The sequence below is a fragment of the Parasteatoda tepidariorum genome, chromosome 1 (assembly GCF_982258835.1).
Source record: "Parasteatoda tepidariorum strain Cologne lab strain chromosome 1, Ptep-v5.0, whole genome shotgun sequence".
NCBI classification, from domain to species: domain Eukaryota; kingdom Metazoa; phylum Arthropoda; class Arachnida; order Araneae; family Theridiidae; genus Parasteatoda; species Parasteatoda tepidariorum.
The window spans coordinates 81,766,578-81,779,783 of NC_141755.1; the positions used below are offsets into that span (position 1 = coordinate 81,766,578).

General features: G+C 28.0%; 1 protein-coding gene across 2 annotated transcripts in view; it reads right to left on the reverse strand.

Moving 5' to 3' along the window:
- Positions 1 to 209: 209 nt before the first annotated feature.
- Mical (Molecule interacting with CasL) overlaps positions 210 to 13,206 on the reverse strand; it is a 69,119-nt gene continuing 56,122 nt past the window's right edge. The window contains exons 21-26 of one of the 2 annotated variants that reach the window (XM_043047717.3): positions 10,744 to 10,820; positions 8,714 to 8,897; positions 7,189 to 7,285; positions 5,398 to 5,468; positions 5,187 to 5,301; positions 210 to 1,715 (exon numbers count right to left, since the gene is read on the reverse strand). In XM_043047717.3, coding sequence (XP_042903651.2) covers positions 1,634 to 1,715; positions 5,187 to 5,301; positions 5,398 to 5,468; positions 7,189 to 7,285; positions 8,714 to 8,897; positions 10,744 to 10,820 — 626 coding nt within the window. In that variant the 3' untranslated portion in view covers positions 210 to 1,633. Of the gene's footprint in view, positions 1,716 to 5,186; positions 5,302 to 5,397; positions 5,469 to 7,188; positions 7,322 to 8,713; positions 8,898 to 10,743; positions 10,821 to 13,206 lie in introns of both variants that reach the window. The other variant, XM_043047716.3, reaches the window with a different exon arrangement.

The window sequence follows — 13,206 nt, forward strand, 5'->3', positions numbered from 1 at the left end:
TTCTTTAACAAGTAACTTTTTAGAAGACAATAGATCTATTTATACAGTCAAACTCTCTATAATAAATTCTAGCTTTCTTACCCCTGTAAAAATTAACAGTTTAACAAAAGATCCATATAAAAATTACTTTTGAAGGTTTACCCTCCCCCAAAGAAGCTGTCAAGTACCAGATTCTAAAAAAAAAAAGATGTCAAATTAAGCAAGGCAAATATAATTAAAAGATAATTTATTTCTCCATTATCACACATTTCTGGCTATAAACGCCAAGATAAATAACAGAAAAACTTATTGAAATTAAAGCACACAAGGTAAAAAAAAAAGTAAAACAAAATGGAAGCAAACTTATTTAAAAACTACGATAATTTACAGGATATACATATCACAAACTCCAAGGCATCAGTTCATTTTTATAAAACAATTGGTCATAAAGCTGTTGTAAGTTAAATAAATGCAAGGAGATTTTTGCATCAAGATAAATGCAGATTATTATCCATCATTAATAGATAATGAATAAAATTATCTTGGTATATGTCTTAAAAGGTAAAATTTTTTTAGTGTTTAAGTATTTTTAATGGGTAACAATAAAAAAAAATACCTTAAATGATTTTAAGACTGATATTGAGAAAATGAGATTATTGGATGCAAGAGGGAAAAAATTCAATTAGTGCTAATAACAAAAAAATTGAGCTAGTAAATTTTCAATACATAAAAAATTAAGTAGTATCATTAATTGTAGCGAAAATATGTATCAGTGTTTGAAGAGTTTTTAGAAATATGTTTTTGCTATTCTTAACAGAAAGATTCATTAACATTTTGATTACAGTTTATAAAGAGCAAATTAAGGAAAATATTTTAACAGTATTTTATAAATGCATAAAAAGTCCATATATTATGTTGGTTTGAAATAAATTTTTAAAATACATGGCAGAATTTCACTGATGCTTTAGAAAATTGAAGAATTTCAAACCAGAAATAAAAACTTATATTTCTTTTATGTCCATGAAACTTAGTTCAATGAATTCTTTATCCAATAGTGAAAAATAATTTCTTAATTTTGACTTTAATTTGAATAGGGTGCTGATTTTAATATGAATACATATAGCGTTTGCTTTAAAAATTCTTTGTAGAACATCATTCATATACAAACTTTTCATTAATTTAGAAATTCAACTATAGAGCGAAACATGGGTACAAATGTTTCTAATAGTCCGTGCTTTGTGTAAGCACAAAAAATTAACAGTTAAAAGAATAAAGAGTCAAATTTAACAATTATAAATTAGCATTCATATTTTAATTATATATATATTGTTCATCTACTAAGTCTTGTACAACACATTTAATCTATAGCACACAACATTATATAATTTGATGAAGACAAAATATAAATCTGATGAAATGTTACACAGCTTCATGAAGCATAATTTTTTGTAAATGAGAATAAAGCACTGCATTTTTTAAAATGTAATTTCATCTGAGCTGAATCCAGAGCTGCCAAAGCAAAAATTTATGCACTATTTGCTTTTTCTTAATAAACACATGAAGGCTCAATTCTTAGTTCCAAAGTGTTACATAACAAAGCATATCAAGCATTTTTTTTTTTGTTTATACAATCTTAAGTTTGTACAAAATTTGTTCAGCTTTTACTAGGTGACAAAGGAGATTTTGTTCCTTTCATAAAAACCTCAGAGTTGATATTTTTTTCATCTTCTTCCTCCCTGCAAAGAGTGGTTGTTATTTACAACTTTACTTTAAAAAATAAATAAATAACAGGATTCAACAAAAAATAAGCACTTTTCAAGCACTCAAAAAATATTTGTAAGCACTTTAAAAAAATATCATAACTAGGCAGAGCTGGAATGTTTTCGACAATTGATGGTTTTACCTGGTTTTAACCGTCGTGTCAAAAAAAAAAAAAAAAAAAAACCCCAACCTTTTGGCATTTTTTTTAGACAAATGTCAAAAATCATGAAATTTTTAATCATGTAAAACGAATGGTGTTTTCATATGCTAGGAACTGACAATACGGCGAAATAGATTGGGGTTAAATTAATTGTGAAAACTTTGAATAGAACAATGTGAATTGTGTCTTTTTGCATAATCCGTATCTAAAATTAACACGGTAAGGGAAAAATCTCATTTTGAAAAAGGGAAAATTAATCATTTTTTAAAAACACCCAATGAAAAATGCACCTTTAAGGGCTTTTAAAAAACGCTACGCACCCTGAATAATGAGTAAATAAAATTTTAATCAATTTTTAAGTTAGTAACAACCAACTCAAATGATTCTTCAGTCTTATCTTATTTAAAAAATAAATAAAATAATGTTGCTAATTAAGAGATGCCAATTTTTCAAACTAGCAATCAGTAATTAAAAGTAAAATAACACAGAAATCTATACAATAAGCGTTTAAGAAACTAAAATTAGTACAGGTTTTAGATGTATAAACAACTTAATTCTATAAAGGTATATAATAATAAAATTATGCATTAATATACTATTAAATAAGAAAAAAACATTTAGATAAACATACTAAATTAAATTAGAACTAGCCCTTAGTGCCTTTTTATAAACCCTTCATTTGAACCACTAAACATTTTTGCTTATAGCATTTCAGATGAGTTTATGATCTTTTGCTTTTATGTAAGAAGTTTCAGAATAGCTTGTTGGAAGGGGAAAAGATGAGATTTATTTGTTTCAATCAAATCGTGTTTTCATTTATTGTTTTTAGAATTGTTTAAGGAATAGAAAAAAAATAATCATAGATTTGTTGCAAACCACAAAATTTCATAACGCTTGGCATTTAAGAGAAAAACTCATTTTAAACAGATTGTGGAAATTCTCAAAAACTGTAATTTTTATTATTCAACTCAACTTGCAATTTTTATTACTCAATCTTGACTATAAAACCATAATAATTACTGATAAATTGTAATAGTTGGCAAACGTACTATTTAAGTAATTATCTTTAATATTGTAATTTCTACAAATGAAAATTAAATAATTTTTTTTCAAAACGAATAGAAAATTTGGTATTTTTCCATTATACCGCCGCCAATAATGATGCAACCTAAGTCAAACGGAATATCGCTTCTGGTAACTTTTTGCCTCCGCATTTTCAAAGCAAGTCGCTGCCATTTTTTCTTCATCAGTCACGTCTTTTTCTTAATACGAAAAATTTACGCAAAAACAATGAAAATTTGGGATTTGCCCAAAACAGAGAAAGAAGCAGTAAGATTCTTTTAAGAGAAAGGCATTTTGGCTGAAATCGCAATTTGTGGTGCGAATCATGAAATGAAATTGTATATCGAAGATGAAATTCAATGCGTTGCAACCTTTCATCTTGTCTGCTGTAAAAGAAGTATCCGTAAAGGCGCATGGTTTCAGTCATCGAAGTTGAGCTTTTTGAAGAGTTTATTTATTGTTGGAGCGAAGAATTAACTTAAGTTAAATGGTGTGAAAAGCAGTTGGAAATCAGACACGGAACAGTTGTAGACTGGAATAGCTTTATGCATGAGGTTTGTGTGAATTCTTTGTTTAATTGTAAGCAACCGAAAATAGAAGGACCTGGCATTATCATCGAAGTGGACGAAAGTTTGTTTACGAAGGCTTAAAAACAATGTGGGTCGGATTCTACCACAACAATGGATATTCGGTGGAGTTTGCAGGGCGAGCGAATTTTTTGTGAAAGTGCCAAACCGATTCAAGAACAACTTATTGAAGGCAATTAAGGAAAATATCGAAAAAGAAACTATAATATATTCCGATTCATGGAAATTATACTGACTAGTAAGCTGGAAGATGAAAATTTCGAACATTTCAAAGTAAACCATAAGTACAACTTAGTCGATCCGGAAACTGGAACGCACAAGCAAAAAATAGAGTGACTGTGGGGCAGAGCTCAATGGCGAAATAAGAAACACAGAACAATAGCAAGCCATCATCTTGAAAGTTATTTGGCAGAATTTATGTGGAGAAGGCAAACAGAGGACCCATTTGAAAAATTTTTGAGCTATATTAAAATATTTATGCCTCCAAAGTAAAAAAATTTTTGAACCATTTATAATTTTTTTTTTTTTTTTTAAATGTCAATGTTGAGTGCTGTCGCCAAAAAGTCTGCTTGGCGAGATTTGCTCCGGTATAATGGAAAAGTACTGAAAATTAATAGACTAACTAATTTGTTACTACCCTAGAAATGAATAAAATGAGCTGAAATTTATGTTAAAATAAGTATTTTTGCTAAAATAATTGCACAATGCGGATGGGAAAGAGTAACAAACTAAATCATTTTTGATTTAAATAATCAAAACCTTCATATCAAAATTCTAATTAACTGCTGTTTATGTTAAGCATGATTATGTCAATAAGTATTGAAGGATTTTAAACAACAAAATGCATGTTTCGTTTCTTAAAATAAAACGCATATCACAACATCTTTGTTAAATTGAGGGTTTCAAAAATAGTCTTTTTTTCAATACAGTGACAACACGTTTAAGTCAGAAAAATTTACATTGCAAAATTTCACATTCTTTTTTAAAGAATTTTAAATTAACAGGATTTAAAGATTAACTGTTATCATGCCTAACTTTCCCAATTCCTCATTTTTAAGGCCTCACTCATCTATCCATCTCTTTCTCGGTCTTCCCTATTTTGTTGACTAAGGTATTGACAACTAAATATCTTTTTTATGCATCTGCTGTCATCCATTCTTTTCATGTTTTCTTAAACCGTGGAATATTTTTTGATTTTATATGGATTATTATATCCTTTTATTCAAATAGTTTTTGGATTTCATGGTTGAATCATTTCTGCACAACAATTTCTAACTGGTCCGAATGCCTCTAAATTTTTTTCTCTCCCGGGAGATTAACATCTTTTCATGTTTTTGGTTAAGGTGCAAGTCTCTTAATATAGATAAATGTCGGTTGGTTCAGTTTTATACACACTAAGTTAGTACTATAAAGCTTAGGCGTGATTTGCTCATTGCTGAAAAATTAAGTTATAACTGGCAATATATATTTTATATTTGTTAATGTACGCAGAAAAAGTGTTTTGCTTTTGTAAATCAGTACACCAATATTATATTTTTATCGGAACATAATTAAATCAAATTTCATTGATAAACCATTAATAGCGATTGACCAATTATTTAACTTGGGCATATTAAAAAAAGAAGAATTTTATTTACCGTAATCTTAGTTGTTCTAAAACAGTAACAAGCTCATTTCGTTTATCTACTATTTTGAGCATTTCGTCTAAAATTTTTCTTTCCTCGATCAACTGTGTTGCATTTTTGTGAGAGCCTATTGGGTTATAAACACATGATTAAACACACAGCAAAAATTAAGTATCATACAAGTTACAATATAGTTTCAAAAATTTTGTTATTAAAGTCTTACCCTGAGCCATTCTTTCAGTAATCTCTTGTTGAAGTCGACAATGGCGATCTTCTAATTCTAGATCTTTCAACCTGAGATACATAAATTATCAGCACATAAATACCATGTGTAATTTGCAAAACTATAAAATAAGAGTTCTATCAAAAAAAAATTTCCTTCCATATTTATCAGATTTTTTTAAAATAGTAGCTTCAATATAGTTTTTAATATTTTAAAAAAGTAATATAGTTACATACTGTTGTTCTCTAAGTAGTGATTACTTTTAGTAAAGTTTGTTAGCATAATGTGCTATAAATATCTTTAAGATATTTAAATTTCCATTCAATTAATAAATAGTTTATTAACCTATTCTATTCATACAGATGTGTAACAATTATTTTATTCCTATAGGCCTAGATTATGGGTGGCAAGCAATTAACCATTATAAAATCAAAAACTTCACTTTAAAACACTTAAGAGTAAGAATTAAATTATTATAATTCATTTAATATTTTTCTTCTCACCGAGATTTTTATTTTAAAAGATTTTCAAACTTTGCAAAACAATAGCAAAAACTAAGATAACTGTAAATAGAGTAAAAAAGTTCAAGCATTCCGGAAACCCATTTTGAGGTAGTGTGGTCCTAGTCATAGAGATTCAGAACGACACATACAGGCTGGGATAGCCTGGTCGGTAGGGAGCTGGGCCCCTGATCGAGAGTTCGAACCCCGCCGGCCGAAGATTTCTCGTGTAGTTGGTGACTGATGCACGTAAAATTCTGTCAAGTCACAAAGTCCTCCATGTTCCCATAACAAATCAATACCTCTGGGGGTACTGGATTGGAGATTGATCGCTTTCTGATTCAGGTCAAAATTACAATCTATGGATGAATGAATGGATTTATGAATGGTTCCGCCTTATAAACAGATGTGACGTATGATGTGGCAGAAGTCGAATTCTTGGCCATAAATGGCGCCACTGAAACACAAGAATCGCACACTCTGCTTTAAATTTGCTCTGTTTCACCAAGCAGGCTTGGCCTTGTGGCATTAGAACCAACCCAAGAACTACACAATTTTGTTACCAATGGTACAGTGGTGGTAATTTAGTTAACATTGGACCGCCTTAAGTTCCTAGATAAAATGGCATTCATCAAATTAAAATAGTACCTACTGCAACTTTTTCCAAACTAGATAAGTTATTCAGAATTTTTTGATTTATTTTGGACAAAATTTTTATTTTTAAAAATGTGTATTTTCTTTAATCATAGGGAAGTAGACAAAAATCCTGCCATTAAGGAAAATTTTATGCTAAAATGTATAACCCAACAATCTAGTACAACCCAATTTGGGGTACTTATCTTGTGAGTTGCTTGAAATAGAAATAATCTAAAGTAGAAGTTCATAAAATAATCAATTATATAAGAATGACTAGCACAGTGCTTTTTCCCTTTAATCTTTTTTTTTGCTCAAAAAGTAGTAGATGAAACATATCATTGCAATGGCCGCCTACTTCTCTTTGCTCTAATATTTGTTATCACTTCTACACTGGAATATTAAAGTTATGCTGCATAATTGAAATAACTTTTAAGAATAAAAAATATTGAATTTAAAGAACTAGAATATTTAAAGAACTAGAGTATTTTCATGCTGCAGTATTAAAAAAAAAATCGATGCATAACATCACATTTGTTTTCTCGTACAAAATTGTTTTACCATATCTAGCACAATAATATAATTGTATACAATAGCATAATTAGAAGGAAAATAGGATAATTGCATAAAATAAGATAATGGAGGAAGATGATTTTACCGAATTAAAAGTTCTTGAACTTCTCTGGTCAATCTATTTTTAGTGTGGACCAAAGTATACCACTCAAGCTCGGCTTCTTCTTTACCGTCTCGAACACCTGCAAAATTTAAACAGCATTTGCACTTTGCAAAAACTGTAGTACACACAAAAATTACATTAATAGAGGAGAAAAAAAGGAGATCAAAGCAAAAGCGAAGAATAATCAGCACAAAGAATTTAAATAAGTCATAAAATAAGTAACTAAAGAGTCAAGCAATAGACAAGAAAGAGTGGTAATGAAAAAGAAGTGAATTTATAAATTGAAAAATTTTGCACTCAATTATAAAATTTGTTTATTCAAAGGTAATTCCAAGCAAAAATAAACTTTTATATCTTAATATTTTATGTAATATAATTTGAATTGTAAGGTAAACAAACTTTTATATCAATATAAAGAATGTAATTTTATAAAGCAAAACATAAAATATGAACAAAATCGGCCGAATAGTTACTGAGAAATTGAATTTTACGCTAAATAAGATCTTGAGACATGTAGTAAAATTAATATTAAGGGGTCCAAACTTTTGACATCTCTTTAAACTAAACTACTGTGACCATATTTTTCAGATTGAGGCTAGAGAAAGTGATTCTTCTGTTAGTAGCTTTATTGAGGACCACGGAAAGTAACTAAAAAGTAAGTAAAACTTAAGGTAAACTCAAATATTTTTTACAAGTCAAAAATTAAAAGCTCAAGTTAAAACTTTCTGACAAACATTGCAATAGCAACTACATACTAAATAAAGAAATATATTGTAGCTCAATGAGCATTGGTTGCTTAAAAAGTTTTGAAGCAAATAGTTTTACATTAATAATGGTTTGCAATATTTTCAAAATAAGTGAGTCACAGGCAAGGTTAAAGTGTAAAGGATTCAAACATATACAATGTTTTATTTACATTACTTATCTTTAATAATAAAATAAATATATGATTTTCAGCATTTTATTTTTCAAAAGAAATAAATTGGCATAGCTGTCAACATTGGGTTTTCAAAAAAAGGAAGATATTAAAAGCTGTAAAATTCAATGTATTTTTTCTCCTGAACACAGTTACATTCAAAGATTCTAAGACAATTAAGAGCACTTAGGGACATAAATTTTAATTATTTTTCAAAGTTTGATATGTGCATGATCGAGCACGTGCCGCAAAGATGCAAGAATTTGATTCCTGCTTTAAAAAATGCCTTCGGGTACAAATTCAGATCGTGGCTCTGTTGTAAAAAATGGGAAAGTTCTTTTTTTTTAAATCGAGGAAAATTGGAAGATTAAAATAAAAACTGGAAGGTGGAAGTTTCGATAAAAAACCGGAAATCTTCCGGCTAAACCGGAAGAGTTGGCAGCTATGGATTGGTATACTCAATTTGGAATAAATGAATGTAAAACAATTAAGAGAGTAAAAGAACAAATTTCATGAAACGGTAAATATTTTTAGATGGAGTTATTAGGCAGGATAAAGCTGCATAAAGAAATGCTTAGGGAATAATGTTACCATTTTCCTCCCCTCTAAGAATCTTTTCAAGTTCAACACCCCTCTGCTCAAGTTCTTTTTGTTTAATTTCTAGTTCTTCCAACCTGCGCTGTATCTCTTGAGCATTGCGCAATCGCTTTAGTACTTGCTGCCTTTGAACTTTTTGTACAATTCGCTGAGCTTTCTTTTCTTTTTCATTCAGCTTCTGAAAAATATATATATTTTAATAACAAAATAATATAAACAGAAAGTTAAAAAAAAAATCTTTTTACGATAAACAGGGTATCCGCTACATTTTAGATTTTCAAATTCATGACTATTCCAAGAATTTTTTTTATGACTTAACGAATTTAGTATTTTCTCTGACAAAGACACAGCAATAAATTAAAAAAAAGCAGTATAATAACATTAATTGAAATTATAGGTATAACTAAAACTGCATCTTAGTATTTATAGATTTAAATTTAAAAAACAGAGTTAAGAAAGAGTTGAAGCAATAAAATAGCTGAAAAAAATACATAAGCAAATAATTTTTTCCTTCGTTTTTTCTGCACAATTATATTCTAAAGATACTTTTCCTGTTTATCAGAAAGGAAAGAAGTACTCCTGATTTTTTCTGTTCTCATTTAGGAATTAAAAAAAAAAAAACTCGACAATAACTGTTTTGCTTCAGCTAGAATTTAAAATTGATAGAATAAAAAAAATAATAAAATTTCTGAAATCACAGAAGTTTTAAAGATAATTCACTCTAGAAATTATATATTTTCTTTCATTTCTTTAAAGAGCACCATAATTTTTAAAGAACATGATAAAAACATTTTATATTTTAATAAAATATGACTGTGAGTGGGGATTTTGTTTAAAAATTCGAAAATCATTTTAAAAATAAGATTTTTTGGTGACCAAAATTCATGACTTTCCAGGTGAGCTGATAGCCTGGATATAATTTTTTTTTTCCTTAGAAAAATAAAAAAAAGATAATTTATACATAGGTGAATTATAAATATACGCACACAAAAAACTTGCAGTATGATCTGTACACAATTTAAAGAAAAACCACTGATAAAAAAATACTAAAAATAAATAAATTTCACGAATTAAAAACTTTTTAAATATATTTTGGTAAAACATTTTATTTAATAATATCAGAAAAAACTGAATAAAGTTTTCTCACTTTTACTAAACTGCCTATATTTGGTTTAAAAACAAATTTCATACACTATCTCTTTAAATAAATTCAAGGTCATCAGTTAATGTAAATAGTTGCTGAAGGGTGGAAATTTAGCCTGCTCATTTGAAAACAAAGAAACATGAAAATAAAATAGTACAGCAAAAATAATTTTTATGTAAATCAATAAACTTCATATCAACTCAGTAAATTAAGATATAACTTGCTTTATTTATGTGTAATTGTATTTGTTTAAATCATTCTCAATTAAATTGTATATAATTATTTTTGTTACACTATTTTTAGTGTCAAATAGTGTAACAAAAATTAATTCAAAATGGATAATATTAGATGATTGATTATGATGAAAATTCACTTTTGGAATTTACTTTGGTTAATGTTTATAGACGCAGTGAATAGTCTTAGTTAAGTAGTAAGTATGGATATTTGAGAATTTGAAACATTTAATCGGTATGATTTTTTTAAAGGAAAGATTTTGTATTAAAAAGTTAACATAGCTAATAAAAAATTTAATAAGTACTAATTAAAAGGTGAATTCGCAATGCCAAGAAATCACATACAAATTCTGAGTCTTTTTCAAGGTAAAGTGATAAAAATATCAAACAATGGAAAAAAACACTGACTTTAAGATATTTTTTGAATTTTACTACTGATAAGTAATTTAAAATAGATTTTGTTCAGCTTCTAGCATTTAAAATGTAAAACAGAAGAAAATATAAACATAATTAAAAGCTTTTAATTTTGTAAAAAATAATTTTTTTAAATACTTAAAAAGCTTTAAGTTAAAAACTATTGTAATTACCATAAGCTATTAGATATGAAAACTATTTACGAAAGTTTAGAATTTCCTAAGGATACTTACTGAATCGTTTTTATCACTATTTGGAATGTGACCAACTTTGCTACCCTGAGTATCTTCTTCTTCACTAAAACTGTCTTCTACAGAAAAATGAACAAATATGAGCAATGAAATTAAAACAAGTCGCAAGAAAATAAAACTAAAGAAAATTTAACATTTCATTTAAAAAAGTTATGTTAAACAAAAACAACTTAAATTTTTAACCATTAAGCTTAGTAAATAAAAAAAAAAAAAAAAAAAAAAAAAAAAAGGTTTCGTGATAATTAGAATGACCAAAATATTATACTAAGAGCAAATATTAAATAAAATTTTATTTTAAAAGCAGCTTATAATATTTATCTCACTTCAGCAGAAACATTGAATATTAAAGTTCATTTTAGAATATTCATTCATTTATTTTGATACAAAATAAATACTAATCAAAAATGATATTTAGAGCAGAAATAATATTAAAGAAATAATTGGCTTTTATACAATTACTAACTGATATAAACATATAGCTTTTGTATTTATTTGTCCACAAAAAAAATTGTCGACCTACTTTTGAAATTGAAAATGCACAGAAATTACTAATGACTGGCGAATTTCTTCAAAACATACTCATTTTGTGTCCTACAAATGCTCAGTCGATTACATAAATTAGTTTGAAGAGAAATTATGGTTCTGCTAATTTTACTTTATTATGGAGTAGTTCTCATTAATAATGAAAATCATCGAATAAAAAAATATAATTTTTTTAACAATAAATTTTATTAATACATTAAAACTATTTTCAATGAAATAAATTAAATATTGAGTGTTATTTGTGAAAAGAACAAATGTTTCTTACAATTAATTCATTTTCAAAGGACAATTACATTTCAGTATATTAAATTTAATATTAGCATGACCTCCATGTCTTTTATTAAATGAAGCTGGTTTTCGAGATCATAGAACTAAAAAAAACATAACTGAACTTAAATTAACATAAGTTGTACAGGGTTGAAATAAAAATATGATCCTTTTATGGGTAGAGAAAAAAAAATATAGAATATAAAATTAAAGCATGGAAAAGATGGTATAAAAACAAAATAAGCAATAAATCATAAACAAAATTGCAAGTCACATTTAAAAAGCTTGATCCCTGACAATCATACGACAATGCTCTTTATTGCAATTATATTTTTTATAAAAAATACAATACTTTTTAATCGCTAGCTCGGTTCTTAAATAATTATTGACCATTGATTTCTAAGTTTGTTTCTGTCAATTTTTAAATGTATACATGTTTCTGCTTTTTCATTTTCTGAAAATAAACTGTTAAAAAGGAATCACGTTTTAACATACATATTAACTATAACTATTTTATAATAATAACTATTTGTAAAACCATTCTTTCAAATGCATGTAAAAGGAGAGAAACAATTACGATTCTATTATAAATATGGAACTTCGGTATCAAGCAATATGTGTTTTCTTCAAAGACTTCAACCTTGTAATTTTGAACTCAATCCAGAAGACAAGGGAACCCCTGGATCAAGTAATGGGAGAAATTTGCCTTTGTGGAGGACTTTTTTGATGGAACTAACCAACATTTGCGTTATATTGAAAGAAAAACCACAAAAACCACCCATGCTTAGCCTGAGGACGAGGGGACTCTAACACACAATTCAGCTACTACCTAAGATATTTTACGTTAGCACTGTGGTCTGTTTCTAACAGCAATCACCTGGATTTGAACTCGGGGCACTTAATTGGGAGGCGAGTGATCTATCCCTAGAGCCACCATGGCTGATTCCAATGTTAATACCATTGTTTTGATCTTTTAAGTATTAAATCAGAAGAGCTAAGTGGAAGTTCGATCGTGAACCTTATTTCTGCTTGCACTTTTGAGACCCCCACATCGTGACTATATAAAAATCCATAAATTAACAAGAGGAAGTTTGCCCTATGCATTTTTTTCTCAGGTGATTTAAAGAATTTCAGAATGTAGAAGATGATTTGCATTAGGATCAAGAACATGCCATAAATGGCTGAAGGTCTCAAAACCACTAACTGGAAAAAGGTTTCTTTTTGGTAATTTGTGAGGTTTGTTTACAATGGAAAATCTACTTTAAAAGCTCTGAAAGTCCTGTTTCTTTTTCGTACTTAGAGTTAATTATAAAACAATTGTTACCGACGTCTGATTTAACTTGGCTTTCCACTAAGCTCTTTGGAATTGCAGATAAGGCAAATCACATTTTAAGGAGGAAAATAAAAATTCAAAATCAAAGAGAGAATGGCATACACATACACATTACAAGAAGCACAAAAATTGTTAAGGGAACAAACAGGGTGAGGAAATTTAAAATATTAACATACAATCAGCATGCAACAAGTGCAACTATTTCACAAAAGTACAAGTGTCTTTAAATAGCAAGCAAATTATGAAGCATGCTTAGTAGTTAATGAAGCACAGACAGGCAACAAAGGAATAGATTTCAATTT